Source organism: Heteronotia binoei, chromosome 9, assembly GCF_032191835.1.
Source record: "Heteronotia binoei isolate CCM8104 ecotype False Entrance Well chromosome 9, APGP_CSIRO_Hbin_v1, whole genome shotgun sequence".
In the NCBI taxonomy this organism is placed as follows: Eukaryota; Metazoa; Chordata; class Lepidosauria; order Squamata; family Gekkonidae; genus Heteronotia; species Heteronotia binoei.
Window position 1 is genome coordinate 91,128,433 of NC_083231.1, and position 27,251 is coordinate 91,155,683.

Below are 27,251 nucleotides of genomic sequence, written 5' to 3' on the forward strand. Positions count from 1 at the left end.
GTTTGCCAATCCCCAGGTCCCAGTGGGGGTTCTCCTGCTTTCCCAGGCTCCTTTCCACTCCCAGTCAGCTGGCCGCGAGGGGAAGCCCCACCCCCACCACCACCATGTGCTTTTCCACCTCCAGAGGCTTCAGACTCCACTTGGAAAGGCTTTCTCTTGGGATGGTATGTCTGTGTCTTTAAGGTTGAATGGGGGTGTGGTAGGGAAGCAGGCAGAACAAATATAGCTGCTCCCTGCGGCTGTAAAAGCAGCCCAGACCCTCCATTGGTTGCACAAACTTTTCAGAGGTGGTTTTCATAGGAAAGGTAAACTTGAACCTTTGGTTGCTCTGTGCTACTTTGAAGAAGTTGGAAGTTCAGCAACTCATGAGTAGAGATACCAGTCCCCAAGTGGGAGCAGGCCCTCCCCCGCTTCAGAGTCATCAGAAACAGGGGGGGGGAGGGGGAGGGAAATGTCTGCTGGGCACTTCATTATTCCCTCTTATGTGCTTGTGTTTTGTTCCTTTTCTGCCTGCCTAGATTGAGCTGTTTCCTGAAGGGAAAACAGGCTTTGTCAGGCAAGGACTGGAATGGGCCATGATATTCTATTCACTAACCCCTTGATTATTAATTGGGTGACCTAATCCAGGAAATTAATGTCTGTCTTCCTTAATTCAAAATCCTGGGATGGGGAGGGTGGTGCACAGATGCCGTTGTCCACTGTAACAAAACTGGAGACTTCCTGCTTTGTAACAGATGTTTTGTTGCGAGTATTTTAACAAATTGCCAGGCTGGAGAGGTGCATAAAAACCATGAACTACAATTTAATTCTAACAGCAACAAATTACAATGTGTTGTAAACCTGGAAGTCTTCAGTCTCAATGTGAGGACGGGAGGGAGGAGGAGAGACACTCCAGTGCATGATCTGTTTGGTCATCTGAACACTGCTTGAATCTGCTCTGGTCCTCTTTCTGTCCAGCAGATAACGTTTCAGGCTGAAAGACAAAGCACAAGACATTCCTGTCAGGTTAACCCTGGGAATGGTGTGCTTACATTATTCCAGCCTAAACAATAATGGCTGGGCTTCACTGAACAGCGAGCTGCGAGCACAAAGGAAATGTACCTAGGTGCATTCCCATTTGCACAAACAATAGCACAAGGATTGTCACAATACATAGAGCATGAACATAAATTTAATGAATAGCAATGTGCATATGGAGTAATGCAGTGTAGAACAGGTGGTACATGTGATTTTGTTTTGTGTTTGAAATTGTTTCCAAAGAAATATCTTCCACTATGTCTCGTGCATATGGAAAAGATAGCAGAATGTATTCAACGTCACCTATAAAAGTGGTCAGCGAAGGGTAATTTCAGCACAACTACCTGTGCGAAATCAGTTGCACAGTGAGAAGTCTTCTGTGGGATTCAACTCAGTCACTGATTGTTACTTATAAAATTATGTGACTGGATTTCCCGTAGGAGCGCCTTTTCTCATGTGCTAAGGTCTTCTCACAAAGGTCTTCTCAGGTTTTCAGACCTCCAGACAAGCATATCTGCAGGTATGCAGACCAGAGTCTTTTCTATGCTGGTGTCATGGACATGGACTTTGAAAAGGCCCACCAGCTTTGGTTGTTGTATAGCTTTAGAAGCTAAGAGTTTGGAGAGCTTTAATATGCTTGGTATTTCGTCCTTGCTTATTAGCACCCTGCTGTTTGGGGAGAGTGACTGCTGCTAGATCTTACATTATTACGTTTGCTATCCAAATGGAAATGTCAAATTATTGTTTGTTTTATCACTTTAATCACACACTCGAGTTGAAAAAGCAGCATAAAATCTTTCAGAATAAATAAATGGCCAAGCTAAAGCAAACCTTGGACTGCCTGCCAAGATAACAATGTGCTTTCCTTTGTTTTGACGTAACAAAACATGGATTTACCTTTTCTTGCAGTAAAAACCTTGAAAAATTATCTAGAGCGCATAGCTGAGGCGTAAGCAAGGAACCGCTATTCAGTTTTAGAGAAGAGAGTGATTATTTTAAAAGGCCCTTGCGGCTGCTGCAAAATCTCTGGAAGTTGGTGAGTGAATATCTGGAATCTGAAGAGTCAGTTTGTCAGTTAACAAATCCTTTTTTTAATATCATAGCGTGGGCAAGATGGCAGAGGATGACCTGGTGGCGGAGACTGAGGACAGAGCATCGTCTGCTAGTGTGAACAATGACATTCTTCCCTCACTTCACACAGCTAAGGTATTTGTCTTGTGGTCTTTTACAACCATATTTACATTTTAAAGGTATGTTTGTCTTTTCTCAAAGGGATGTAGGCATTAGGAACAAGTGTACATATGACCTAGAAGATATGTGATCAGGAACTCCCTCCCATGGTGGTTTCCTCCCTCCCTCCCTTCATCTGAGCTCAGCATTGGGTGTGGGGTGGGTTAACTCATTCTCCTGATAAAATTCCCAATTGCTTATGTGTTTTCACCTGTAGGGTAAATATCACCTATTGCTTTCCTCCTGGAAAAATGGCATAGGAGAAAGAATTCAGCTTCCTCTCCCCAGTAGCAGCCCCAGGATACAAGCACATTCCCCCTTTCCCAGCTGCCTTTTCCCTTTAAAAAGCCCACATCATGTGCAAAGTAAAAAGTCCTCTGAGCTCAATTGGACTTGATTATAACATACTTAGAATGTGGCTATCTACTTTCTAGGAACAAGATCCTTTACTTTATGTTTTCCGATTTCAAAGAAATCCCATTGAATCACATAAGCTACTGGTGGCAATATAATAGCAGTTATATCGCAGTTTCAAAGCTTGAAAAAACTTCTGTTGCATTTTCCTCAGACCTTCCCCTCCTGCCCCTGGGTCCACCACAAGGATTTTCAGTCAGACATATTCCATGCTTGGAACTCAAGTTTCCAGCAGCACGCAGACCTGTTTTCAGCAACTTGAAGAGGGAGGCTTAAGCCACCACACTTGACTTGAAATGAACTCTCTTGACTTGAAATGAGCTCAGGGAGCTGCTGTTTGGAGAAACCTCCATTTCAAGGGGGCATTCCTTGGGGCTGTTCCATGTCAAGAAAACAGCATTTGGCGGGGGGCGGCTTAAGCCAGTCACAGTTCTGATGCAAAGCAGGCCTTGTGCACATGGCATGTGAATTTCTAGCTTGGAACTAGAGCTACAAGCCTCCAAGTGGGACTTGAAGATCTGGAATTACAACTGATCTCCAGAGGACAGAGAACCCTTCCCCTGAAGGAAATGGCAGCTTTGGAGGGTGGATTCTGCTGCATCATTTCCCTGCTGAGTTGCTCCCCCAAACTCCACCCTCCCCCAGCTTGACCCTTAAATCTCCAGGAATTTCCCAAGTTGGAATTTGGAACCCGTGTCTTGCTGAAAATCAGTGTGGTAGACTAGAGAGGATGTGAGGGAAATGTAACATATAGTTCAGCACTCATCAACCCTATAAGGTTATTCTTATCTTAATATTTTCAAGAAGTTGCTAAGCATATAGTGTAATCCACTGTTGTTATCCCAAAGCAGAGAGACAATGTTATTTACAACGGTGCAGTCTATTGTTACCAGAGACTGCAAATCAAATGAACATGAAAAGCACTTACTGAGCTGACCCTTGAGCAAGTAAGCCAAACTGCATGTTACAGCATAGGCTAAATAGCAAAAGTATTAAAAATGTACAAAACATTACACATTTTACAGATATAGACTAGAAACAGAGGTTATTTGATTGTGCAAATTTTCTCTCACGCTTATTCAGAGCAACTCATGAGATGACTGGACCAATCCCTCTCTCTGTATGACACACTCAGGATGTTCCCCCTGCTCTCTCTCCCAGTTTCCTGCCTTCCCACAATTTTCCTACCTCTGTTTCTTGTTGCAAGTCTGCTTAAGTCAGGTAGCAGCCATCTTTCATTTGGGAGGACGCTCTGCCCAGGAAGTCTCACTTTGTCATGCAGACACGTGCTGAATAACTTTCCCTCAGGTAAATCATTGATTAAAAATGGGAACTTTGAAACTTCAGAGCTTTAAATCCTCACCACAAACTTTCACCAAACTAGTGAATGGCAACATTACATTTTTGACAGAATCTACACTGGTAAAAAGAAAAATTGAAGGTATGTTTTGGGGCGCGGAAATAGTTGTAAAATCAAGAAACTTTATTTCAGAGTAAAATTCTAAAAGCTGATATTATTTGGTTGTTCTTCATCAAATTTTTCTGAAAATGGACCAATAATTAGGTTTGTGAAATTAGCGCCTCTGAGGAGCCAGGATTGAAAGGGGGACTGAAGGCACTGTGCTAGCCCCAGTGAATTTCAGCAGTCATACTGGTCAACACCTGACTACCAAACAGGAGATTTAACAGAGTTGGTAGAACAGGATGTACCAGTCCCAAAGCCACGTTTGGTTTCGAGATGATCAGAGTGGCTTTGCAAGACCTCACGGATTTACACCCAGTCTGCAGTTGTCTCTGTTTCTGCCAAGTAAGAGTGACAGAGTTGTCTCTGTTTCTGCCAAGAATCCGGTGTAGCCCAGCAAATAAGCTATGATCAGGAAGATTTGCTGATTCCAATCTCATCTCAGCAGTGAGCTCACTAGCAGTCTTAGGCAAGCCCCTGCCTCTCAAATAATCCTAGCCTGCTTTACAGGACTGTTTAAAGATTACTGTAATCATATATATGTGATGCTGTAAACCCAAATGTGTATCAGCGCTACATTTGTTTCCCACCTCTCATTTCTTGCCTACTTTTACCAGGTTTGACTGTGGAGTCTTTACTGTCTTGGTCTGTGCAGCTAACTTCTATAAAACTATGAGAAAATGACTTTCTGGATCATCTAGGTCCTATAACTGAATAGTCCCATATTCTGGGTCCATCTAGTCCCAAATTCTGTTTCTTAACAGTGAGCAGCCAGATGCCCCTAAGACCTTCTTGCAGAGGAGGTAGAAATATCCACTCCCTACCACACACACACAATTTGTCCCCAGCAGCAGATAATCAGATTTGTACTGCTTGGGGGTGGAGGAGAGAATTTGGCTTGTTTGTTCCCTCTGAATGTGATGGTTGATGCAGAATGGAATTGCTGGTTAGGGGAAGAAGCTCTGCATTTGCTTAGATTTCAGCAGATGCTGTCCATGTGTTTTTAACATTCTGTATCACCTTGAGGACTCTGCGTTTTTCCTTTATGTCTTTATTAAACAAACCTTGAGGCTCCCAGGAACTGAATTGTAAGTGTAAAAAGAGCTCATTGCAAGTGCAAAAAGAAGTCATTACTCATTACTTATAGCTTTCTTTTTGTAACTGTGATTATTCACACTGCAGTATTTAATTCATTTTATGGTCCGCCATATAAGTATGTACTCAGAAATCAGTGTCATTGAATCCACTTAGTTCCTAGTAAATATGCATAGGAGCGCAACCTTAGCTATCTGGCATCTCAGCAGAGACCAACAAAATGATTCATTTCTTTTAATTCAGGAGGCCAGTCTTTCAGATCCCAAAGCTATTGATGGTAATACACAGACAGAAACAACTGCACTGCTGACTAATTCAGGGCAGCAAACTCAGGAACCCATGGCTGAATCAAATACACCAGGCAGACTGAAGCGGATATGCGCCTGTCCTCCACAAGGCATACTTGCCAGAACAATAACATACGGTATGTATGAGAAAGGATAAGGATAAAGAAACCACAGCCTTTGGTTGAGAACAGGCCAGACAGTCCAGAACAGATCTGCACAAATTCTGTTGTGCTGAATTGAACTGGAAGGTATTTTGGTCAGCCAAAATTACCAGTTTGGTTCCTTCCTCCTCATTTTGCAACCCAGAGTAGTTAGATTAACCAGAAAGTATACAGAATATCACTCCGAAATGAGAGGCTTTATTTGTTTAGTGCCACATTGTTTTTCATGGTGGCTTTATTAGTTGTCTTAAATTACTCATAGCTTGATAGAATGATAAATTCCACCCGGTGCAAGAAATAGCAGCATTGGAAATTGTTTACAGGATTCTCGGTTTGTGATTAAAAGACCCCCTAATTTGTTGGGTCCTAATGACTCTCCTTCAACTGATACCTGATTCACTTCCAGAATGTGGAAAACACACTTGGGGCCTAAAGTGGGAGTGGAATACTGATAAAGTAAATTTTCCCATAGAGTCACTAGGAAAGATGTAGTGTCTGCTGCTTTTTGTGGCCCAGAAGACAGACTGTAAGAACCTACATAGTTCAGATGGCTATATGTTTGGCCATGTAATATGCCTAGAAGGAACCATATATAAGTCTCTCTGAGCTTTTATCGAACAAACCAGGGGTATAAGTGTTGTTAATAAAAAGCATATCTGGAGCCTTAAAATTAGGGCTATAAAATGTACTTTCTGCAAATAATAAGAAACTTACTTTCTGCAAATAATAAGAAACGAATAGTATCCCATTTGTTTTGTTCTCTCTGACCTTCAGTTCATTTGCTTTTCTTTTGTTTTAATCAAATTTTGAGCTCTTAAGCTGGGTCTTAATAATCTCACCCATAAGCGAACTGTAAAAAAAAAAAGTTTTAGCGAGATCGCATTTCTGATGTGTGTTGAAACTGGGTTATGACCAAAACACATGCGGGGGGGGGGGGGTTCTCCTTTGCCAAAGTATAATCCCAAAAACATGAGCCTCTGAAATCAGTAAGATCCACGCCTAGAGTATGTGAAGAAATAACTAAGGAACCTGGCTCAAAAGCAGTGCTGGGAAAGGAGTGAAGTCCAAGTAAATTTATTGCACAGATCATGTTGGTAGTGCTCTCCCAAGAGTTAGGAAAGCTTCCTCACAGAGATTTCCAGTTTTATTTTTGATTATTCACTCAAATACCCTTCAGCAGTTTTACCATCATTATTCTCTGCCAATCCTACTGGAAGGCAGGTGGGCAGACTCAGTAGTTGAGATGCCAGATACAGCTGCTTTGTTGATGTTAAACAGGTGTGGATCAGATCAATGCTCATGATGGAAGTCTTCGGGTCCAGTTAATTTAAAACAATATTTTAAATCGCTGAGTTGCAGTGGCATAATTTCAAAAGAACAGACCAGTTCATACAGTGGCAGCCAAAGGCAGTCTGAAACATTTAACTGGCAAAGGGCATCCTGAGATGCTTCTCGTTTTGTTCACGAAACATCTTGAGACAGCATGATTTAGCAAGAATCCATATCACATTTTATAAATGACCATGACCATAAGATTAATTGTCATGTGAATTTGAAAATAAGAGAAGTAAAGTAAAGAGAAGTAAGTATAGATGCTCGTTAGCATTCATGAATTTCCATAACTGGACTATCCCCCCATTAGATCCAGTTTTCTATCTTTGCTTTTTAATGTGCATTCATGGTTTACTAAGAAGCAGCATAAGCAAGTCCAGAGTACTGGCCCCTCTGAAATCTAATTTATATATGATGGGAGGACCAATACCTCCCTACACTGCATTCAGATTCCAGCATAGCAGCTGTGCTGGTCTGCAGTCTTGATCTTACACCTCTATGTGCAACTATTATTAATTATTCAGATTTATATCCCGCCCTCCACTGACGGGCTCAGGGCGGCTAACAACAGTCAAAACAGTTAAAAAACAACATAGAATATTAAAATAAAATATATAGTAAAACATTTCCATGCATATTAACAACCATCAATCCATTCATTAAAAGTCCAAGATGGCAAGTTTCTAATTTCCATTATGTTAGTTCAGTGAGATTGTTGGTGCTGTAAGGTAATAGCCACCTCCCCCTTAACTGTTGAAGGCGAGTTTGAATAATTCGGTCTTACAGGCCCTGCGGAACTGTGGCAGGTCCCGCAGGGCCCTGATGTTTTCGGGGAGGGTATTCCACAAAGTGGGGGCTATTACTGAAAATGCTCTGGCTCTGGTGTTGGACAATTGAGCTTTTGGTCCAGGGATCTTAAGGAGATTTTGATATCCCGAACGTAGTGTTCTCTGGAGTGCGTATGAGGAAAGGCGGTCCTGAAGGTAGACCGGTACCAGGCCATATAGGGCTTTAAAGGTTAACCATTGTTAACAAGGAGTTGGGATAGTATTAGATAACTTGGTGGCACTGAAAGCAAGAACTTGAGGAAAGAAGGGCAGGAAAAGAAGCAACTAGGGAAACTTGAAATGACACTGATACTATGAGCAAAATTTTTGTTTCATTCATTAACAATCTCTGTCCCCAATGAAACTTCTACAGATGCACTGATATCTGAAAAAATGTTCTATGGTGCTCTGTGGTGGTTTAAAAAAAATCCCTTTCTTCTTCCAGGAATAGCTGTGGTGCTGATCTGGGCTGTAGTCTGGTCTATTACAGGTGAAGAGTGTCTTCCTGGTGGAAATCTCTTTGGAATTTTGTTCCTCTTTTTTTTTGCTGTCATTGGTGGCAAATTGATTGGACTGATTAAATTACCAGGCCTGCCTCCACTTCCTTCTCTCCTTGGTAAGTATCTCAGTCAGATGGGTGCATAACCTCGTATCATGACTATAGCAGCGCGCCTCGCGGTCTCACTGGATTGCTTCTATATGCGGCTTATGGCTACCCCAGCCCCTCTTCAGCCTCAGTTCTTCCTCTTGAATTTTACCTCACGCCTATGGAACTCAAGGGGTGGGTGTAATATGGATTTCTCAATACTAGTCTCTTCGGGGGTTTTGTTTTGCTTTCAGATGGATATAAACTCAGTTTGTAGGGGACCACAGCAGCTTTGATAGTTTTCCCAATATACTGGCACCAGAGAACTTTAAAGTAAACCACAGAAATTTATTAACATACACCGTCTTCAACTGGGGAATGGGAAATATATACATGGGCTATATTGTATCTCAAGCAGTTAACAGTTTCTTCGTAGTTCAGACTTTATAATATCAATTTCGCTTAGGTCTTTCAAGTTTCACAGCTCATACAGCTTTCTCTCTCCAACACTATTCTTGGTTGGCCTCTTGGGTATAATGTGCCAAGTCCCTTAAGTCGACCGGTGTCTCTTCTCCCAGCCCTGCAGACTTCTAAACCCACATCATTCCCTCAGCCACCTCTTTAGCTCTTAAGAGAAGTGTCTCTGTGACTGTGACCTCTCAGGTCTTTTACTGTGACTCTTCTCTAGTCACACACAGCTCCTTGGCTGTCTTTATAGAGTGAACAGTGAGCTTTGCTTCTCTCAAAGACTCTCCTCAGCTTCTGTCTCAGCTCCTTCTCAGACCAACTGCTCTCTTCATCAGTCTCCCTCAGACTCTGTCAGACACTAACTGCCCTCGGCCGTTAGCTGTCAGTCACCTCTGAGAGTTCCGAGCACTCTGGCCCCCACCCTCAGGTCACCTGACGCAGGCTCTATGCATCCTTAGTTTTCTGGTTAACCCGTTCATTACCGTCACAATTACATAGATGGCTTGTAAAGAACAGGGCTCTTCTGTGGTCTGATTATGATCCACTGACTAAAATTAGGGCTATAAATCTTTGATAGATTAATCAATGAAACATTAGTTGATAACTGACAAGAGACCATTTTAATGTATTACAAAATTTACTTCAGTCAGAATTTTTTCTCCAGGCCAGTTTGGCAAGGGATCCTGGAGGTTTTTGCCATCTTCTGGACATGGAGAAGGGTTCACTGGGGATGTATGTGTGTGGGGAGGTATTTGTGAATTTTCTGCATTGTGTAGGGGGTTTGACTAGATGACCCTGGAAATCCCTTCCAACTCTATGATTCTATGATTCGTGGCCAACATGTTAAAGGGATACATATCTTGGGAGTTTTATCTATTTATTTATTCTTTGAATTAATTTTGTACCTTCCTGTGACAGTGAATAAAAGCAATATTAAAAGAAAGCTGCAGTTCAGTCCTAAGCAGAGTTATATCCTTCTCACTCCAGTGGACTGTGAAAGGTATAACTCTGCTTCAGGTTGAACAGCTTGTCTCTTAAGCATGAATGGTAGCTTTTTCTTATTAACCTTAGTACACAGAGATCTTTCTTAAGAAAGGCACTGCATATTGAGGCTCTGCAAATGTGAAAATAAATATAGGCTTTATTAACTGGTTGGTTAAAAGACAGGTGGTTCATCAGCTAGAAATTCCTGAGCAGGTTGCCAGCTAAAACATTCCCTTCCCAAAAGACCTGAGCAGATTTGGCTGTGCCTGTGACTTGCATATTTATGTTACTTTCTTGCTTACAGAATTTGTATCCCACATTGTATCCCTCCTCAGGGCCACCTAGGCAGGTTATTCAGAAGGATCACCATGTTAATCTGCTATAGCAAACAACAGAAATCAAGTGGTACCTTTATAATAACCTAGCATAGCATAAACATTTGTGAGTCAGGCCTCACTTTTACAGGTGCATATAAAATGGAACTTTGACACAGAACATTTGTGCCCAAATCACATGAAGGGAAGGGAGGTGAGTTGTGGCAGAGAAATGCCTGTTGTAAATCTTTCAGGTGCAAATCCCTGCATAAATATAGGAAGGGACTTGAGTGTTGTGCTTCATAAATGATGAGAAAGATTGCAGGTTCAAATCTTCTACGGGATTTAGTTACAGAGAATCGCACAAGGTCAACAAATGAAGTCTGATCCAGGAAGGTTCAATGGGAAGCATAAGAAGAGGAATACAGAGTGATACATCAGAATAGTATGAACATAAAGACAAGCAGGGCTTTTTTTGAAGAGGAACGGAGTTCTGGCTGGCTTGGCATCAGGGGTGTGTGGCCTAATATGGAAATGAGTTCCTGCTGGGCTTTTTCTATAAAAAATCCTGTGTGAAACAATGGTGACATCAGGAGGTGTGGCCCTGAGGACAAGTTAACATCTTTACAGAGAGGGTTATTATTCTTTGACAATCTCTTAGTTTATTTATTTAAAGGTAATCAATCAAAATATCTCACAACATGTTGTGATCTTTCAAGTTTTCTACAGCTCTTTGTCAGGCAGGATTTTCCGTTTTAAAAACCCAATGAACAAATCAAAGTAAAGAGGGAAAGAAAAAAAATGGATTGTTTCAAGGCATGGTTAATCTGCAAAACATTCTGTATCACCTTTGACAGTTACAGGCTGCAGACTTCAGGATTTTCATCTATGCCCTAAAACAATGTATTTTCTCTTCTGTGTCTTCCCCTTCCCCCAACATCCTTGCTTGAGGAAGACTCCTGGAGAACTCAAAAGCTTGCACACCGTTTTGTGATATTTTGGTTGGCCCTAATAGAAAGTAGTAGGTAGAACTGCAAAACAAGGAGGGCTGGAGTGCCACATGAACACTCATGAAGCTGCCGTACGCTGAATCAGACTGACTCATTGGTCTAAAGGTCAGTATTGTCTACTCAGACTGGCAGCAGTTCCCCAGGGTCTCAAGCAGAGGTCTTTCACATCACCTATTGCCAGGTCCTTTTAACTGAAGATGATGGGGGCCTTTTGCAGGCTAAGCAGATGCTTTACCACTGAGCCATGGCCCCTGCACAACTGTTCCAGGATTGCTTCATAGGGATAGTCCTTGAGTGTGTCCACTCACTAGTCACTATCCCCAGCCTCTTGGGCTGAAGTCTATTTATCCTGTCCACAGCCAGACTAAAATGAAGATTCAAGTTCTCTATTTGCAGATTCCTGTACAGATTTTTACTTTTACATAGAAAGTCAGAATGAAGTAATGGGCATCTCTTTCCAAGCAAACTTTCCACCACTACAAGATTCAGAGGTCTGTTTGGCATCTTCAGAGACAAGATTGATGACAATAAAGGCTTTATCGCAGGAAGTTACTCCCAAGAATTGCTACATACTCTTGCTCAAGCCAAGGAAGAATGCTGGGTTTCTGCAGAAGTCTCCATCTGACTTTTATTTGGGGGGAGCAGAACCTGATAGGGCTGCTCTGTTACACTTGAAGTGCTGGCTACAGCCTGATAAGGTGGTGGTCATCTTTGAGGAAATACAGTATCTGATTCCTTTGGAAAGCCCTATGGGGAAGCAGGAAACTGAAGAAGAGTCTGTGGCAAGAGAAGAGTGAAATGGCAATGCTTTATTAACTAGGCCTCAGTCTTTTTCCTCTCCATAGTTGTTCTTCTCTTACTGTTCCAGGGGGAAGTGTCCCAGAAGTAACATTAGTTAATATTGCCTAATTTTAAAAATTTACTGAGGCGAAAACTGAACTCTGGCTGCTGCTTTGTCTAATATGATAATGATAAAAGGTAGTTTTATCTTTAGCCATTGTCACTTTACCATAAACAAGGACAAGGAAATTAGCTACATATCTGAAAAACAGTGCCAGCCTAAATTTAAAAGCACTTAGCAGCAGAATATAAACTCAACACACAAGTACCTTGTGAAAAAGACCATCTTGCACAGGGGCCTTGCGTATCTCTTCAGGAAGCCTGTTCTGGTGAACCAGGGCTGTGGCTGAATGAGCTCTTCATCTTACTGAGGAAGTATAACTTGTTGGGAGAGCTGGTATGTTAGTCCAGATCCCTTGCTAAATTTGCAGAGTGCACTAAAGGCTCAGAACACAGCAGAGAACCTTTGTTCGGTGTACACTTGTAAAACTACCAAGTTACACAGAGCCACTTACCAGTTTAAAGGAAAATAAGAACTATTTTATTTAGGAAATACATACTGGACAGTGCAGCGTAGAGACAGTGACAGATTCTGTTCTTTCTAGCTAGCAATAGGTCCAGATGCAGAGAGACACTTTGGTGCCAAAGATGGAGAAATGTGGCCTCCTCCTTTGTGTGTATGTGGGAAGAGACAGGAAAGAAGAGGTGGAAGGAAGTATTCCCCATTAAGAGTAGCAATTTGTACATCAGAGGGTTCAGTGCAGAAGAGTAAATGGGAATATGCTTAGTGCCTGCCTATCTACCTGCCTGCAACTCTCTGGTCACTTGCTTTTTGGAGGTTGAGGCACAGGGACATCACATCTGGTTCTTCCAACATAAATCTGCCTGGGCAGAGAGCACAGATCAAAGAAACTTCTGGAATGACCTCTGCTAAACAAGCTTCTAGTTTCTATGGGAAAAGACATTTCTGCAAGTTCTTTTGTCAATATAGGTTATCCTAGGCAAAACTGTTAGGATGAAAATAAAACTCGAGTCCAGTGAATGGTACTTTAGAGACTTAACAGAATTTATATCAGAGGAGTCCTTGAGATCCATAATAGCCCCCAGGGAAAGTCCCAAATCAATGAAGAAAAAAGCACAATTGAGATTTACAAATTAGTTTATTAGATGCTAATCTTGTTACAAGTATGACAATATCCTCCAAAATTAACCCTTTGTTTAAGCATGCTGTTAGTAACGTAACGCAGGCTGGATGCAGTATCCTAATAAGCAAACCAAGGAAAAAATGGCATAGTTATCTTCTGATGTCTTCTCACAGATCTACTCTGTGCCTTAATTGCTCTGTTTCCTTCTCTCTTGATGCATGCTGTTACCCCTGAGTTTTATATTGGACTCACACTCCTCAGTCTAAGCAAAGCACTCCCCCCCCCTCAAAAAAAAAATCTTGGTGCTCTGCTGGGCCAGTCTTGGCATTCCTCCAGAGTTTGAAAGTCCAAGTTGAGGCATCCTTCATATCATGATACTTCCCCTGCGGATACAACCTTATCTTGTACTTCTGTTCTTTACATCATAAACATTTCAGTGGTACCACTCCAAGCTAGGTTATCCATCAAGAGACGGCTTATTTTGAGAACCAATTTAAAAGTTCATTCCAGCTTCTTTCTGCTGTATTCTTTTGCATTTGGGGGTGAGTTTTTTGGCATTGCTTTTCCAGTGACAGAATGGATCCAGTCTGGTTCAGGTTTAGAACACCTTCTGCTGGTGTCTCTGACTTTTCTACATATATAGTCATTAAGGTACTTTTCTGTATTCCTTTTAGGAATGTTGCTTGTAGGATTTCTCCTTCGAAATATTCCCTCAATCAGTGACCTAATCCAGATAGAATTGAAGTGGTCAGCTGCCCTAAGAAGTATTGCCCTCGCTATTATCCTGGCCCGTGCTGGCCTTGGCCTTGACCCAAAGGTACAGTATCAAATGGTCCTTCCTTGCTTCACTGCTGCAAAACATTTGCACTAGAGCAGAGAATTCTCAGATGAATTAAACAGGGCTAATTCTCACCAGTTCTAAAGCCATGTCTGAGCTGTACCACATCAGATTACAGATGGAGATGCTATAATTTAATGAACTACTTTTCTTCATCTCTCTGCAAAAACTCTACATTACAACGGTAGCATGTTGGGGATAAAGTGAGGCTAGAACCCATCTTCGTGCAATGGAGAACTACTTTATGCACAGCATTTTGATATTTATTTACTTTGTAGCCTGCCCTTGCTGAGACTTCCCCGGTTTGGAGGCCCTCCCCTCACTTCAGGGCTGTCAGAAAGATGGGGGGTGGGGAGAGGGAATTGTCTGCTGGGCACTCCATTATACCCTATGGAGATTGGTTTCCATTGGGTATAATGGAGAATTGATCCGTGGCTATCTGGGGCTCTGGGGGAGCTGTTTTTGAGGTAGAGTCACCAAATTTTCAGCGTAGCATCCAGTGCCTCTCTTCAAAACACCCCCCAGGTTTCAAAAAGTTTGGACCAGTGGATCCAATTCTATGAGCCCATCATTATTTCCAAATGGAGGGAAGGCATTTAAAAGGCATGCGGTCCTCTTAAATATGATTGCCAGAACTCCCTTTGGAGTTCAGTCATGCTTGTCACATCCATGCTCCTGGCTCCATCCCCAAAGTCCCCAGATAATTCTTGAGTCAGACCTGGCAACCCTACTCAAAAGTGGATTATACACAATGCAGGCAAATAGAATGAGACGTCCAACAGACAGTACAATAGAATTAGGATCACAAAAATTCGAAACAATGCAGCTTGGAGAGATACAACCCAGAACTGGTCCTTGTATCCTTTGCTCTGTGTATGGAACCCTGTCTCCATCAGCAGAACTGATTTTCTGGAATTATGGTCTTTTGTCTCCCTAAAGTTCCTTTATTCAAACTGCTTCTGAGCCAGGTTCAGGTAGCAGTATTTCTGAGCCATAGTGGGACATCCTCCACTCCAGCATCATTTCAAAGCCCATATGCTTATTGGATAATTGGATAAGAGTATAATTCTCCCTGCTCCTCAATCCTGTGGAACATTTGTTGAATCCTGCAAAAGCATTAAAATGAATCCAGCATGTAAATCAAATCTGTGTTCGTTAAGATCCAAGAGTCTTCCTTCTGTACCCTATTATGAAAGCTGAGCAGAGTGCAATAAATCTTTAAGGGTATTCTGCTGCCTGGTACTGGAAAAAAAAGTGTATCTTAAAGCAGCTTATTTTGCAGGCTCTGAAAAAATTAAAGGCTGTCTGTGTACGATTGAGCTTTGGGCCTTGTGTCACCGAAGCATGTATAGCAGCGGTCGTGTCTCACTTTCTGATGCATCTGCCATGGACATGGGGATTTCTCTTAGGGTAAGAGGTAACGCTGCATTCTCCTACTTGCTTACTTGCAAACTGCATTTCTTTTTCTCTCACTTGGGTTGTATCACCTTTCCCCTTTTACTTAATCCTGTCACAAAGTATGTGCACTGCAGTATTTCATGTTTTATAGCTGTGAGGGGTTTTTGTTTCCCTGCATGAGTCCTGTCCTCCTTACCAATACTTGCATCCAGTTGTTAAAATGCAGCAGACAAAACCTGATCTCTGTACATGCTGTACTTTCCTGTTCAGAGGAAAGACACAGTGCTCTTATAAAAAAACAAAATTGCAAACCAGGACTGTTGGGGGTGAGGTGGGTCCCATTCCATTGATGAACTGATGTCTGATACTGCTGTTTTTCAGATTTGTTCTAGGGGCCGTTTCCCCTGCTGTTGTGGTCCCTTCCATGCTCATTTTGCAAGCAGGAGGTTATGGGGTGGACAAGGGTGTCCCAACATTGCTTATGGCTGCTGGCAGCTTTGATGATATCTTGGCCATCACGGGTTTCAACACCTGCTTGGGGATAGCTTTCTCTACAGGTATGCTAACCACTCCTTCAAACTGATGAGGCATGTTATAGACTTTTCTCTGCAGTGTGCTACTTGATGGCATACAGGAAGTCTATGATGACGTGGGAAAGGATTCATAAATATGCCCCTCTGGATCTGTAATTTGGTCTGTGTGACTTGCTGAAGTGTAGTGATGGGTTAAACTCCAAGGAGGCTGCTGGGAGGCTCATCCCACCTCACCATCAGGAAGTTGAAGGAGAGCATTTTTGTCCTTTTTATGTTGTAGTCTGGCAACAGCAGCTTTGATGTGTTGTTGGCCAAGATCTTGAATGTATTTCCTGGTTGGGGGCGGGGGGGGGAATCCCATAGGTTTATGAAACATCAGTAGAAAGACTGTTTGGAAATCCATTTTCATCCTCTTCTCCTGATATGCTCGAACAGGCTCCACCCTTTTAAGTGTCCTCCGTGGTTTTTTGGAGGTTGCAATCGGAGTAGCAGCTGGTGGCCTTCTAGGAATTTTTGTACGGTACTTTCCAAGCAAGGATCAGGTAAAGAAACTATATTATGAGAAATTTCTCAGGTATGCAAAGTAAGGCACGGTGAATCTGAAACTCTAGCATGACTGAAAAAATGAAAATATGATCTAGCTCTCTAGAGCAGGGTTTCCCAAACTTTTTTTCCTGTGGCCTGGTTATTTTTACACTTCTCCTTCATGGCCCAATAAGATTTAGGGGTGGAGCCAGAAGACTTTGGGGGTGGAGCCAGGAGCCAGGAATTATGTCATTTCCTGTGGTATCAAGGACCAAGTGATGTCACTTCCGGGGCACACTGAACCAAAACTCCACTTTTTCCTGTGATGTCACTTCTAGGGCACTCCCCCAAACCTGGCTTTTCTTTGGAAGTAAATACATTTTCAGCAAAATCTCTCTGAAACTCATGCTGAGCCAAAATGAGGGTGGAAAGTGGGCAGTCCTCTCTTTTCACTCCCACACCTGCATGCATCTATCTGTTTGTGTATTCTTCTCCAGCTTGCAAGCACTCCTAATGCCCATGTTCAATTGCCTGCACCACCTACACATCCCTTCCTCAACAGCACTGGCCATTGTATACAGTTGGGAGTGCTGTTGCCATTGCCATCAGGAATGCCAGCACTGTGTACCATCCACACTGGGCCCTGGCAGTTGCTCTACCTCAAAATATCACGACACATTTAGTAGGCCCTTCCTTCAGCTGCTACTACAGGAACCCTGCCTCAAGCTACAATCAAGCTTGCTTGGTTTCAAGAAAATCTTTCGACAGCTATTTTTCATACTTTTCTTTGGTTGAAACACTGGGAAATTGCTGTGAAAGGTAGCAGAGAATTGTACTGCAATTAATTAATTAATTTCAAGTTATATGAAGTTCATACAAGTTTTTCTGCAGTTATCCCAAAAAGGATATTTATGAGGGGCTTGCAGCTTTTTACTGGCTGTGTTTCCCATGCCTTTAAAAGCAACCTGTTGTGCAGATACTTAGCCAGTGAACTACTTTCATCTTTTTAAATATCTACAGGAGGAGTTTAATTTTGGTGTCAGACAGCTGTTAAAAGCAGGACCAGTAAAATGGTGCCAAGTTCATAGTACCATCTCTTCCAGTGCTGTTGAGATGTACCGCAGTAATCTCCAATAATCTCTTTCTGCCTCACACCTCTTACTCTCACTCACTCACACAGAAATCTCATAGAAGGCCACCTGGCTACAACTGGGGGAGCCAACTTTTCATTGGCAGAGCTCCTATGTCTGCAACAACAGCATGATGAACAGAAAAGTTCCATCCAGTAAAAATGGAAGGAAAGAAAGAAAGAAAGAGAAAGGGAAAGAATGAAATGGAAGGAAAGGAAAAGAAAAGAAAGACATGGAAAGAAAGAATATAAACATAAGAGGAGCCATGTTGGATCAGGCCGGTGGACTATCCAGTCCAAAATTCCCTCATACAATGCCCAAAAAACACCAGAATGTCCACCAGTGCGGCCAGGGCAGTAGAAGGTCTCCCACTGCTGCTTCCCCCCACAGAACCAAGAATACAGACAGAGCATCACTTGCAGGGGAAGGAAGGAAGGAAGGAAAAAAGGAAGGAAGGAAGGAGGGGCAAAGAAAAAAAAAGCCTTCCTCACCATCAGATGACCCCACCCAGCAAAAATTCTGCCATGGGGTCATTTGGTAAAAAAACTGGAATGCCCACTCCACGCTCCTCCCGGCTGAAAAAAACACACACACCCTTCTTTGCCACCCAGGCCTCCCAGGGAAATCTCCCCAAAAGAACATACTGCAAGGCACACGAAAGCTCGTACCTTGAAGAACACTTCATGGGTCTAAAGTGCCAATGGATGCCAGCTTTTCTCTCAAACACTGGGAGCGGGGGAGAAGGAAGGAGAGGCAGCCCATCTCCTTCCTGCACAACACAGAGATGGGGCAGGGCTAGCTTTGCTGGGGGCGGGGCTAGCTTTGGCTTTTCTTGTGGCCCAGTAGTGAAGCTTCCATGGCCCGGTACCAAGTCACAACCCTGCAAATGGGAAACACTGCTCTAGAGAGTGGCAGATTAATTTTCCAGTACATTAATTTGCAAAGATATGAAGCCACTGCATTTCATTATATTCTGTGGTGTGGCATTTATGAAGATCACTATCTCTCCATCCCACCTTCATTTATAGCCCTTCAAGCTTTAGGTGTTTTAGTTGCAGAAGAGGAATATTTTGACTTCATAGCAATATTAAAGACTGAGGTCCATTTTTGGTTTGACAGTTGTTTTTGAGATTGGTTTGTGAGGGTCAGAATACAAATAACAAAGATATGTTAATACTTATTAATTGGAAAGCACTCTATAAACACACATACAAGTTCAGAAAATAAAGGTGGTAGCTTTATAGAAACAAAGAGGGGAACTTATTCTATGGGACTACATTTATCTATCAAAAGAACAGATATCCAAGAAAAGGGACAAGTAAAATGAACCACTGTTCCACTCAAAGAAGGAGGTATACCCAATCTCGTGTTGGGGGGTGTAAGTTAGTGGATGTTCAAATACACAGAGACAGACATACAGACACTGAGGGTATATTTCGTTGGTGTGTCAAGTGGCAAAGCAATGAGTAAGGAAGTATGCACACTCTTTGGTTAAACAGCTCTGTTACTACAAAGTACAATCTCTGAATAGCTACAAGCCATGTTCACTCTAATTTTTCCACCTGCTGAGCAAATCAGTTCACTGGGGCTTATCCATACTGTAGTTTGTAATAGCAGATGTGATCCATAAGCATTCTGATACCTGGGAATGGAAGATTTTCAAAAGTAGGAACTGAAACCTTAACACGCAACTAGTAGCTTAATGATAACCAATGGACTTATTTCTACACTGGAATAATAGTTCTCACCATCACATTCAGGTCAACATCTGGGCTGCTGCATCTTGAACCATTTGCAGATTGTGAGTAGTATTCAAGGGCAATCACATGTAGTAGTCCATACAGATTTTACCATGCACAGTGCTTCTATCATTTGGGGGTTATGTTAAATTATAGTAATTTTTGTTGTTTAAAAGCTTCAGTAATTCTTTATTTTCTTCTCTGGTCCTAGGGATCAGTTGTATGGAAGAGAGCATTCTTTCTGGTAGGCCTGTCTGTGTTTGCTATTTTTAGCACTGTAAAGTTGGGCTTCCCTGGATCTGGAGGTCTCTGCACCATTGTCTTGGCATTCCTGGCTGGTCTTTCTTGGTCTGATGAGAAGGTGAGTGTTCAGTCAGCCTGCAGATGAGAAGTCACTTTGGTTCTGAAGAACCAAGTAGGACGAAATAGATTAAGTGCCAGCAGGATTGCTGTACAGTAGTACCAGTCGTTTAGGCTGCCTTCACACATGTTGAATAATGCACTTTCACAAATGATTGCCAAAGTGCATTGAAAATGCATTATCCCACAACTGTGAAAGGAGTTTAAGAGCCAGCTGCACTGATCTGGCACAGGAGATCCATGTATGGAAATAGACTTTGGCACACAATTGATGGAGATTTGGGTCTACATGGTGACTTTCATTCTGGGGCCATTGAATTAGCCAGTGAAAATTTACTTCTAATGAGCATGTAAATCCACATTGAGGATCATACTTTTCGTGTACAACTTGATTGGGGCCAGAGTTGTAGTAAACAGACTGAAAGTGGAGTAAATACACATATATTTGAACAACATATCAAAACTGAGGTCTGTATATATTAAGAAGATGTAAGGGCACTTCCTTTTTCTTTAAAGGAGAGTGGCAATTTCTACCAGCTCCTGAATCACACTTCAAACTCCTGTTATCCCCAGAAACAAAATTTCAGGGGGTTTGGTGGGTTGCAGACAGAAAGAGGGAATCACCAGAACGCTCTAGTCCTTTTAAGAAAACTGAGTGACACAAACTTTCCTGACTGCATGGCTGGATACAGCCCATGATTTTTGGGGTCTTTTTAAAAATGATTTCAGCTCTGCTAGCTTTTCTTGTATAAAAAGAATAACAGTCTTGCTCTCAGTTTGACCTACTTCACAGCTTTGTGAAGATAAAATGAGAGATGACAGATATAAAGAACATCAGCTTGAACTCCTTGAGAGAATAATAGGATTTTTTAAAAAAGAAAACCATCATGATTCCTTTAGGCCCTGGACTGTCTGAAAGATAACTATGCCTCTTTCTTCATAGAAGAATGAGGCTTCTCATGGCAGGTGAGCTATATTTTGATTGAACCAAGTAATGTCTAAATTAATGTATACCACCTTGAAATGGATCAATTTTTACACATGCCGTGGTCTCCCCATCAGGAGGGCAAACACTCAAGTGGGCAACAGGCAAGGGAAGTTTGTAATGCTCATTTTTGCTCTTTGTCTTGCAGAAAGAAGTTGAAAAGATTATTGGAGTTGCCTGGGAGATTTTTCAACCCTTTCTTTTTGGTTTAATTGGAGCTGAAATATCTGTCTCCTCTCTCAAACCAGAAACGGTTGGTAAGTTTCCTTACAAAAACACTAGAGGTGATTGAAACTGTGGCTGGTTTCCTTCCTGAGGTGTACAAGTGAAGTGGCTTTTCCAGGCCATGCATTTCCTAAGACCAAAGGGAGAAAGGAATTAACGTATATAGAACTCAAAGGGCTTTTAAACACATTTTTGTGTTGTAATCTATGCAACAGCCCTGAAAGGTGGCTGAGTATTATCGCTGTATTCGGTTGTTTCAAAACTGCTCAAGACTGAATTGCAAAAAGAATTACAGAATATATATTTAGAAATAAATATCAGCATGTAACTAAATGTAAGTGACCTGAATAACCCAGCTTACCCTGATCTTATTAGATCTTGGAAGCTACGCAGAATCTACCCTGATTTGTATTTGGATGGGAGACCACAAAGAAAGACTGGGGCTTCTATGCAGAGGATGTCAGTGGTAACCACCTCTGCTCATCTCTTGCCTTGAAAACGTCATGGTCCTGGGGTCACCTTGAGTCATTTGCAACTCAATGGCAAACTGTTATTATTATTATTCTCATGTGTAACTAAATAAATTTCTGGTTACTCAAACAAGTAGCTTACACCAGTGAGGCTCTCTTTTGCAAAAAAAAGTGCTTTACACAGCAAATTGGTTTATGCTGCACTATATTTCTGTTTTTGAACACTGAACAGTAGAACTGGGATGGTACCACAACAGTTGGCTTATTTATTTAGTGACTCCTTCTCTACCTATTGTAAACAACACCCGATATCTGTTGAGAAGGAGTGGCTTGTGTAGCGGGGGGAACGCTTCTGTTTGCTCTGCCAAATGACAGAAAGTCTGGGAATGCATTTTGGGTTGCTATTAACAAAGACTATTTCTCCATGGCAGGACTCTGTGTAGCTACGCTAAGTATTGCATTAGTGGTACGAATTACTGTCACGTTCGTGATGGTATCTTTTGCTGGCTTTGAGTTGAAGGAGAAAATATTTATTTCACTGGCATGGATCCCCAAAGCAACTGTCCAGGTAAAGTATCCTTTTACAGAAGGCCAGTGTCTTCTGCAACCAGGGGGTTTCTTTTTAAGCATTGTACAGGCATAGGTGAGAGGGGACAGTACTTTCACTATTGCAAGGAATTTGGGGGGGGGGGGGTAAGAAATTCCCATATCTTACCTTGTGTTCATTTTCTCCAGGAGTGAAAGTATCTTCCTCATCGCTTCTTTGTTACCAGGCAAGAGAAAAGCTGTTACCCAGCAGAGGCATAATATCTCTAATCTCATAACCAGGGCTGGGAGTTCAGGGTAGTGCTGCAGGGTTGCATGTTTCTTGCTTTTCCCCTCCGGTGCCAGCCAGATTGTCTCACAGCCCTAGCTTGCAAACCAGCTTCAAACCTTATTTCAAATGCCCATTACAGGAGCAGTCCTGGTTTAGTATTAACCACAGTTAGAACTGATATAAACACACTACCTGACATGCTGCCATTCTCGTAACCACTGGGCCAGTGAGTGGAATCAAGGCAGGCATTGTGTTGCAGATGGACCAGAAGGCTTGGCCTTTCTTGACAGAGGAGTAGCTTTCCAGTAGCACCAAAGGAGCTCAAGTTCAAATATCCCAAATATAGACGGATAGGGTTTTCCCAAGAGGGAAAACAAAAGATGCACACTGTGGGTGCCTGGTGTATTTTCTTTTTGCCTTGCCCTAAGAACACAGGAAGCAGCCTTATACTAAATTGGACTATTGATCCATTAAGCTCAGTGTTATCTACTCAGACTGGCAGCAGCTCTTCTGGGTCTCAGGTGGAGGATTTTTTACATCACCTATAACCTGATCCAACCTTGGAGACACCAGGGACTGAACATGCAGCCTTCTGCACGCAGAACAGATGCTCTGCCACTCAGCCATGCTTCCTCCTTAGCAGTTTAGGGAGGCAGTATTTAGTCAGGGATATCGGCAGTTAACCCCACCTCTTCCCCAGAACCATTACCCTGATCCCTGCAGCTGCTTTTTAGGGCCATATCTGGCATTCCTGTCAGATCTCTTAACACCTTACATGGTCTGGATCTCAGTGTGATTTTTAGAGTACTGGACCACACCATCTTGTTAGGAGATTTGTCAATTAAAGCAAACAGTCATGAGGCTCCATGAAAGCCGTATGAAGTGTGGTTGTATTATTGGTCAGCAGCCCGTGTCAGTGAGAAGGTCAAAGGGGCTTCACTAGCCAGTATTGAGGAGGTAGGAGGAGAAAGGTGCACATCAGGTTACAAATATCCACCTTTTGTTGTTGTTAACACTTTATACATTGGAGGGACATCTGTTTTAGATACTACAAGATATTTAAAAGCCAAACAAACAGTATGAGACGTCGAAAACGCCTTTTTGTACCCTTGGCACCATTAGTAATTTAATGTTTAATTTGTTTATAGCAGTAATTACTCAAATGTAAAAAACTGGCTGGTTACATAGATACACCTGAGAAGTAAATCAACTCAAATGACAACTTCCCTAGCATTAACTCAAATTGTCATATTAATCTATTTTAAATTTCTGTCCCATGTTTCCATTTTATGGCTACCTGCTCAAATAAGGCCAATTTTCTCTCTCTCTCTTACACACACACACACACACACACAGAGAGAGAGAGAGAGAGAGAGAGAGGAATCCCCTGTAATACATGGCTGGACTTTTGAAATGGGTAGCAAGGCCCTTGAGAGTTACAATAAATATTGTAATATTTGATTTAAACTGATTGTACGATTTTAAAAAATCTTGTATTGGTCTCAATCCTTGTATACCAAGTGGTAGGCTTTTCACTGTCTCTGAAAAGTGCCCTGGCTCCACCTTTTTGGAGGTTTTCACACAAAAAAGAATACTGAAGTCAGGTAAGGAGCTGGCTAAATGTTGAACACGGGTTACCTGGTTAAGAGGATGTTGTTGACCTGAGGCATTCTGTAAGGTCACAGGCAGCAGCTGATTCTCAAGACAAACTGTAATTAATTGAGTCAGTACTAAAGAACTGTGCACACTTGACTCACTCCAGTGTGAGCATGAAAGTCATTCAAATTTGACACAGCCTTCTCCTTACTCGCCTTGGGATTTCATTCTGCTGGGCTTGGACTTTGGCCTGTGTGCAGAAGGGGCAACTGCCCCTTCAGTCAGCTAAAGAAGTGTCCTATCCCACAAACACTAACGTAGGGTGACTCTGAATCGGTCAGTTAGAAGAATTTCTTTCTCAAGTGGTGGGGTGAGATTTCTGTCCCATTTCTCTTCTTCCACTGCAGTCCCACATTGCATCCAGTGTTTTTCCCAGGTGCCCCTTAAACCCTATGCTATCTATTTCAGGGGTCTCAGTGGGCCACAGCAGAAAAGGTAAACAAGGAAAGTCCCCTCCACAAGCTCTGCTCCACCCATGGTTCTCACTGGCTACTGGCCAATAGTTTTTGTTGTTTCTTTGTTTTCTTGCAGGCTGCAATTGGTTCAGTTGCCTTAGATACGGCACGAGCTGAACAAGATGAAACATTAGAACAATATGGCATGGATGTTTTGACAGTGGCTTTTTTAGCGATTCTGATCACGGCACCAATTGGAGCTCTGATAATTGGCCTGGCAGGGCCCAGGCTTCTCTACAAGGCTAATGCTGGCAGTGACGATGACGGGCAGAAAAGAACAGAAGACATAGACATATCTGGACGGGTATAGGATAGGGACTGTGAATAGCCCAAAGATCACCCAGTTGATAATACAGTTTGTCTAGGAACAATAGTGGCCTATAAAAGTCTGAACATAAAAAGAGCTCTGCTGGATCAGACCATTAGTCCATCTAGTCCAGCATCATGTGTCATATAGCAGCCAACCATTTGCTCTGGAGAACTAGCCAAATGCACATAGAGGCCAAGGTTCTCCCCTGATGTTACCTCCTGGCACTGGGATTCAGAAAGTCTGTGGAATGTAGTTTAGATACTGCTAAAGCCTCACCACAAGTAACCTGTAGGAAGGTAAGATGATATTCACAAGCAAAATTAATGTTATGGTCTTAGCCTTGCTGAATTCCATGTTTCTGTGACCCTATTTGAAGACTTGGGTGCCAGCAAGACAGAAGAAAGCATTCAAGATGATTTGTAGAGGGATGATGGCAAAATTATAAAAGTCCTGGGACAGGGGCAGAAAAAAAAGTCAACCACCACAGGACCAATACCTGGACTAAATAAGTAAAAGGGGTTCTTTCCTCCCCAACAAAGGATAGTAAAAACTCTACATTGAAAATTGCAGGCACAGTATGATAAAAAACAACCTTGCATTTTGGAGTCTAATGTTCCTTTTCCTAATCACAACTTGAAAACAGAGGACATAAAAGCAAGCAGTGTTGTGGTTGAATAGGAATTTCATACACAAAGCTGAAAAAAACCTCTCAGTTGGTTTCCTGACTGTCCTGAAAGTATCAAGAGGCTTGTTCTCGGCCGCTTACTCTCCATTTTCCTCTACAGATTATAAAAACAAGCAGAAGACAAGTAGTATCACAGCTCTGTCAATGTGAACATGGTGGTGTCTTTACATCATGAGTCTCTGATTACAGAGGCCTGATTTACGGAATTGATATTGGAATGTTTGGTTAATATAGTGGGATTTGCCAGTTGTAGAAGCATGATATTGTCTGCAGGAAATTAAAACTCCCAAGAGGTATATTGCAAAAATGAAACTTAAATTTATTCAAGCATATTCTATTCACATTCAGCTTGCAATCAAAAGGAGAGAAGTCTTTTCTAAAGAATACTATCCCTATTACAAGTAGCCAGATAATCCAGCATTATGTATGTGGAAGTATATTAAGGGCATTGTTTTTACAGGAGAGACTTGTAGAGATGTGTGACTCCATAAGGATCCATAAGTAGAATGAGGTAGAACATAAGAAGAGCCCTGCTGGATCAGAACAATAGTCCATCTAGTCCAGCATCCTGTCTCACACAGTGGTTAACCAGTTCCTCTTGGTAGCCAACAACAGGGCATAGAGGCCAAGATCTTCCCCTGCTTCTTCCCAGAAAGCCAAGGATGAAATGTGATACCAGCACCTTTTATAATCTGCATTCCCGCTTAGTATTTCACAGGGGGTGCTTGCAAGAAAAGGCCTTAAAAATCCTGGCCTAAAGCATTTTTTTTTCTTTCCACCTTAAAAAACAACATCAGGGCTATTTAGATCAGAGTAATAGCAGAGAACAGCAGTCCTTTTCTCTGGCACCAGGATACCAATAACTCCAAAGGTCTAAAGAGCCCCTGCATTCATCTGTTCATCCAGCAGTAAACTAAATCTCTTCCATCCATTCTACATGGCCCAGAGTCTACAAAGAACATCCAATTGAAGAAGGGGAGTTGAATCTATACCCTATCCTTCCCTCGGAGTCTCAGCAGCTTTCAATTGCCTTCCCTTTCTCTTCTCACAATAGACACCCTGTGAGGCAGGTGGGGCTGAGAGAGTTCTGAGAGAACTGTGACTGACCCTGCTGCATGTGGCTGCATGTAGAGGCATGAGGAATCAAACCCAGTTCTCCAGATTAGAGTCTCCTGCTCTTAACCATTACACCACATTGGTTCTTAACTTCTACACCAAGCCGCTGGAGTGAGCAACTCAGCATGCATGGACAGGGGTGGGGGGCACGATGTCATTCTGTGTGTGCATAATTGTTATCTGCTTGAATGGGATGCCTCTCTTTGTTCTTAACCTGGGAGCTGCTTTCTGACCCCTCTCTCTCAATGCCCTTTGTTCTTAATATGAAAACCAGCAGTTGACCAAATGCTACTCTTAACATCATGTGAAACAGATCCCTTAAAAGGCCAAGAGCCATGGAACAGGAACTGAATTGGAAAGAAAACATTAGTGTTGGTGATCACATTTATTCTGCTCTTTTCTTTGGCTTTTTTGACTCAAACACCCTGCTCTATTATTATTTTTATCCTGCTTGTTTCCCTTGGCATACATGAATCGAACATGAGAAGCTGGAGCCTGTAATTTTTGTGATGGAAGAGTCTGCCTGCAAATAGCAAAATATTATCTGGAGGCCAGACAAGAGATGCTGATTGCTCTCTAACAGTCATAGCTTGCATCATTTCATGAAATGATAGTCACCAGGATTATCCTAGTTAGTTACAGAGTGCTCACTGGTAGTCTTTCTGCACAAACCAATTTACTGTGCAATCGGTGCATTTGTTTCATCTTTATTGCTCCTGGCCTTAAGGTTCCCCTTCTTCCAAGCAGTCAAAGGAATTTGTTTTAACAGGTGCAGAACAGATATCCAATCCAGATAACGTGTTCATTATTGAAGCCTGTAATATAGGAGCACAAATA

The 27,251-nt window shown here is 42.2% G+C and overlaps 1 protein-coding gene and 1 pseudogene across 2 annotated transcripts; both read left to right on the plus strand.

Moving 5' to 3' along the window:
• The first annotated feature begins 249 nt into the window (after positions 1-249).
• On the plus strand, positions 250-25,605 carry LOC132577293 (sodium/hydrogen exchanger 9B2-like). 2 transcript variants are annotated; one of them, XM_060246984.1, is made up of 12 exons: positions 250-305; positions 2,121-2,223; positions 5,462-5,642; positions 8,271-8,441; positions 13,847-13,989; positions 15,293-15,420; positions 15,790-15,965; positions 16,377-16,483; positions 19,547-19,696; positions 20,829-20,937; positions 21,807-21,943; positions 24,380-25,605. In XM_060246984.1, exons 2-12 carry the CDS (start codon positions 2,131-2,133, stop codon positions 24,611-24,613), a joined length of 1,629 nt encoding a protein of 542 aa, XP_060102967.1. In that variant the 5' UTR covers positions 250-305; positions 2,121-2,130; the 3' UTR covers positions 24,614-25,605. The 2 variants fall into 2 exon arrangements, with proteins under 2 accessions (XP_060102967.1, XP_060102968.1); XM_060246985.1 differs by lacking the exons at positions 250-305; positions 2,121-2,223 and adding an exon at positions 4,053-4,102.
• Positions 11,432-11,984, plus strand: LOC132577461 (coiled-coil domain-containing protein 32-like; annotated as a pseudogene).
• Positions 25,606-27,251: the final 1,646 nt, after the last annotated feature.

Coding starts and splice junctions, on each gene's coding strand:
- LOC132577293 (XM_060246984.1), top strand. CDS start 2,131: ATGGCAGAGGATGACCTGGTGGCGGAGACTGAGGACAGAGCATCGTCT. Junction 2,224..5,461: donor CCTCACTTCACACAGCTAAG/GTATTTGTCTTG, acceptor CTTTTAATTCAG/GAGGCCAGTCTTTCAGATCC. Junction 15,421..15,789: donor ACATGGGGATTTCTCTTAGG/GTAAGAGGTAAC, acceptor GCTGTTTTTCAG/ATTTGTTCTAGGGGCCGTTT.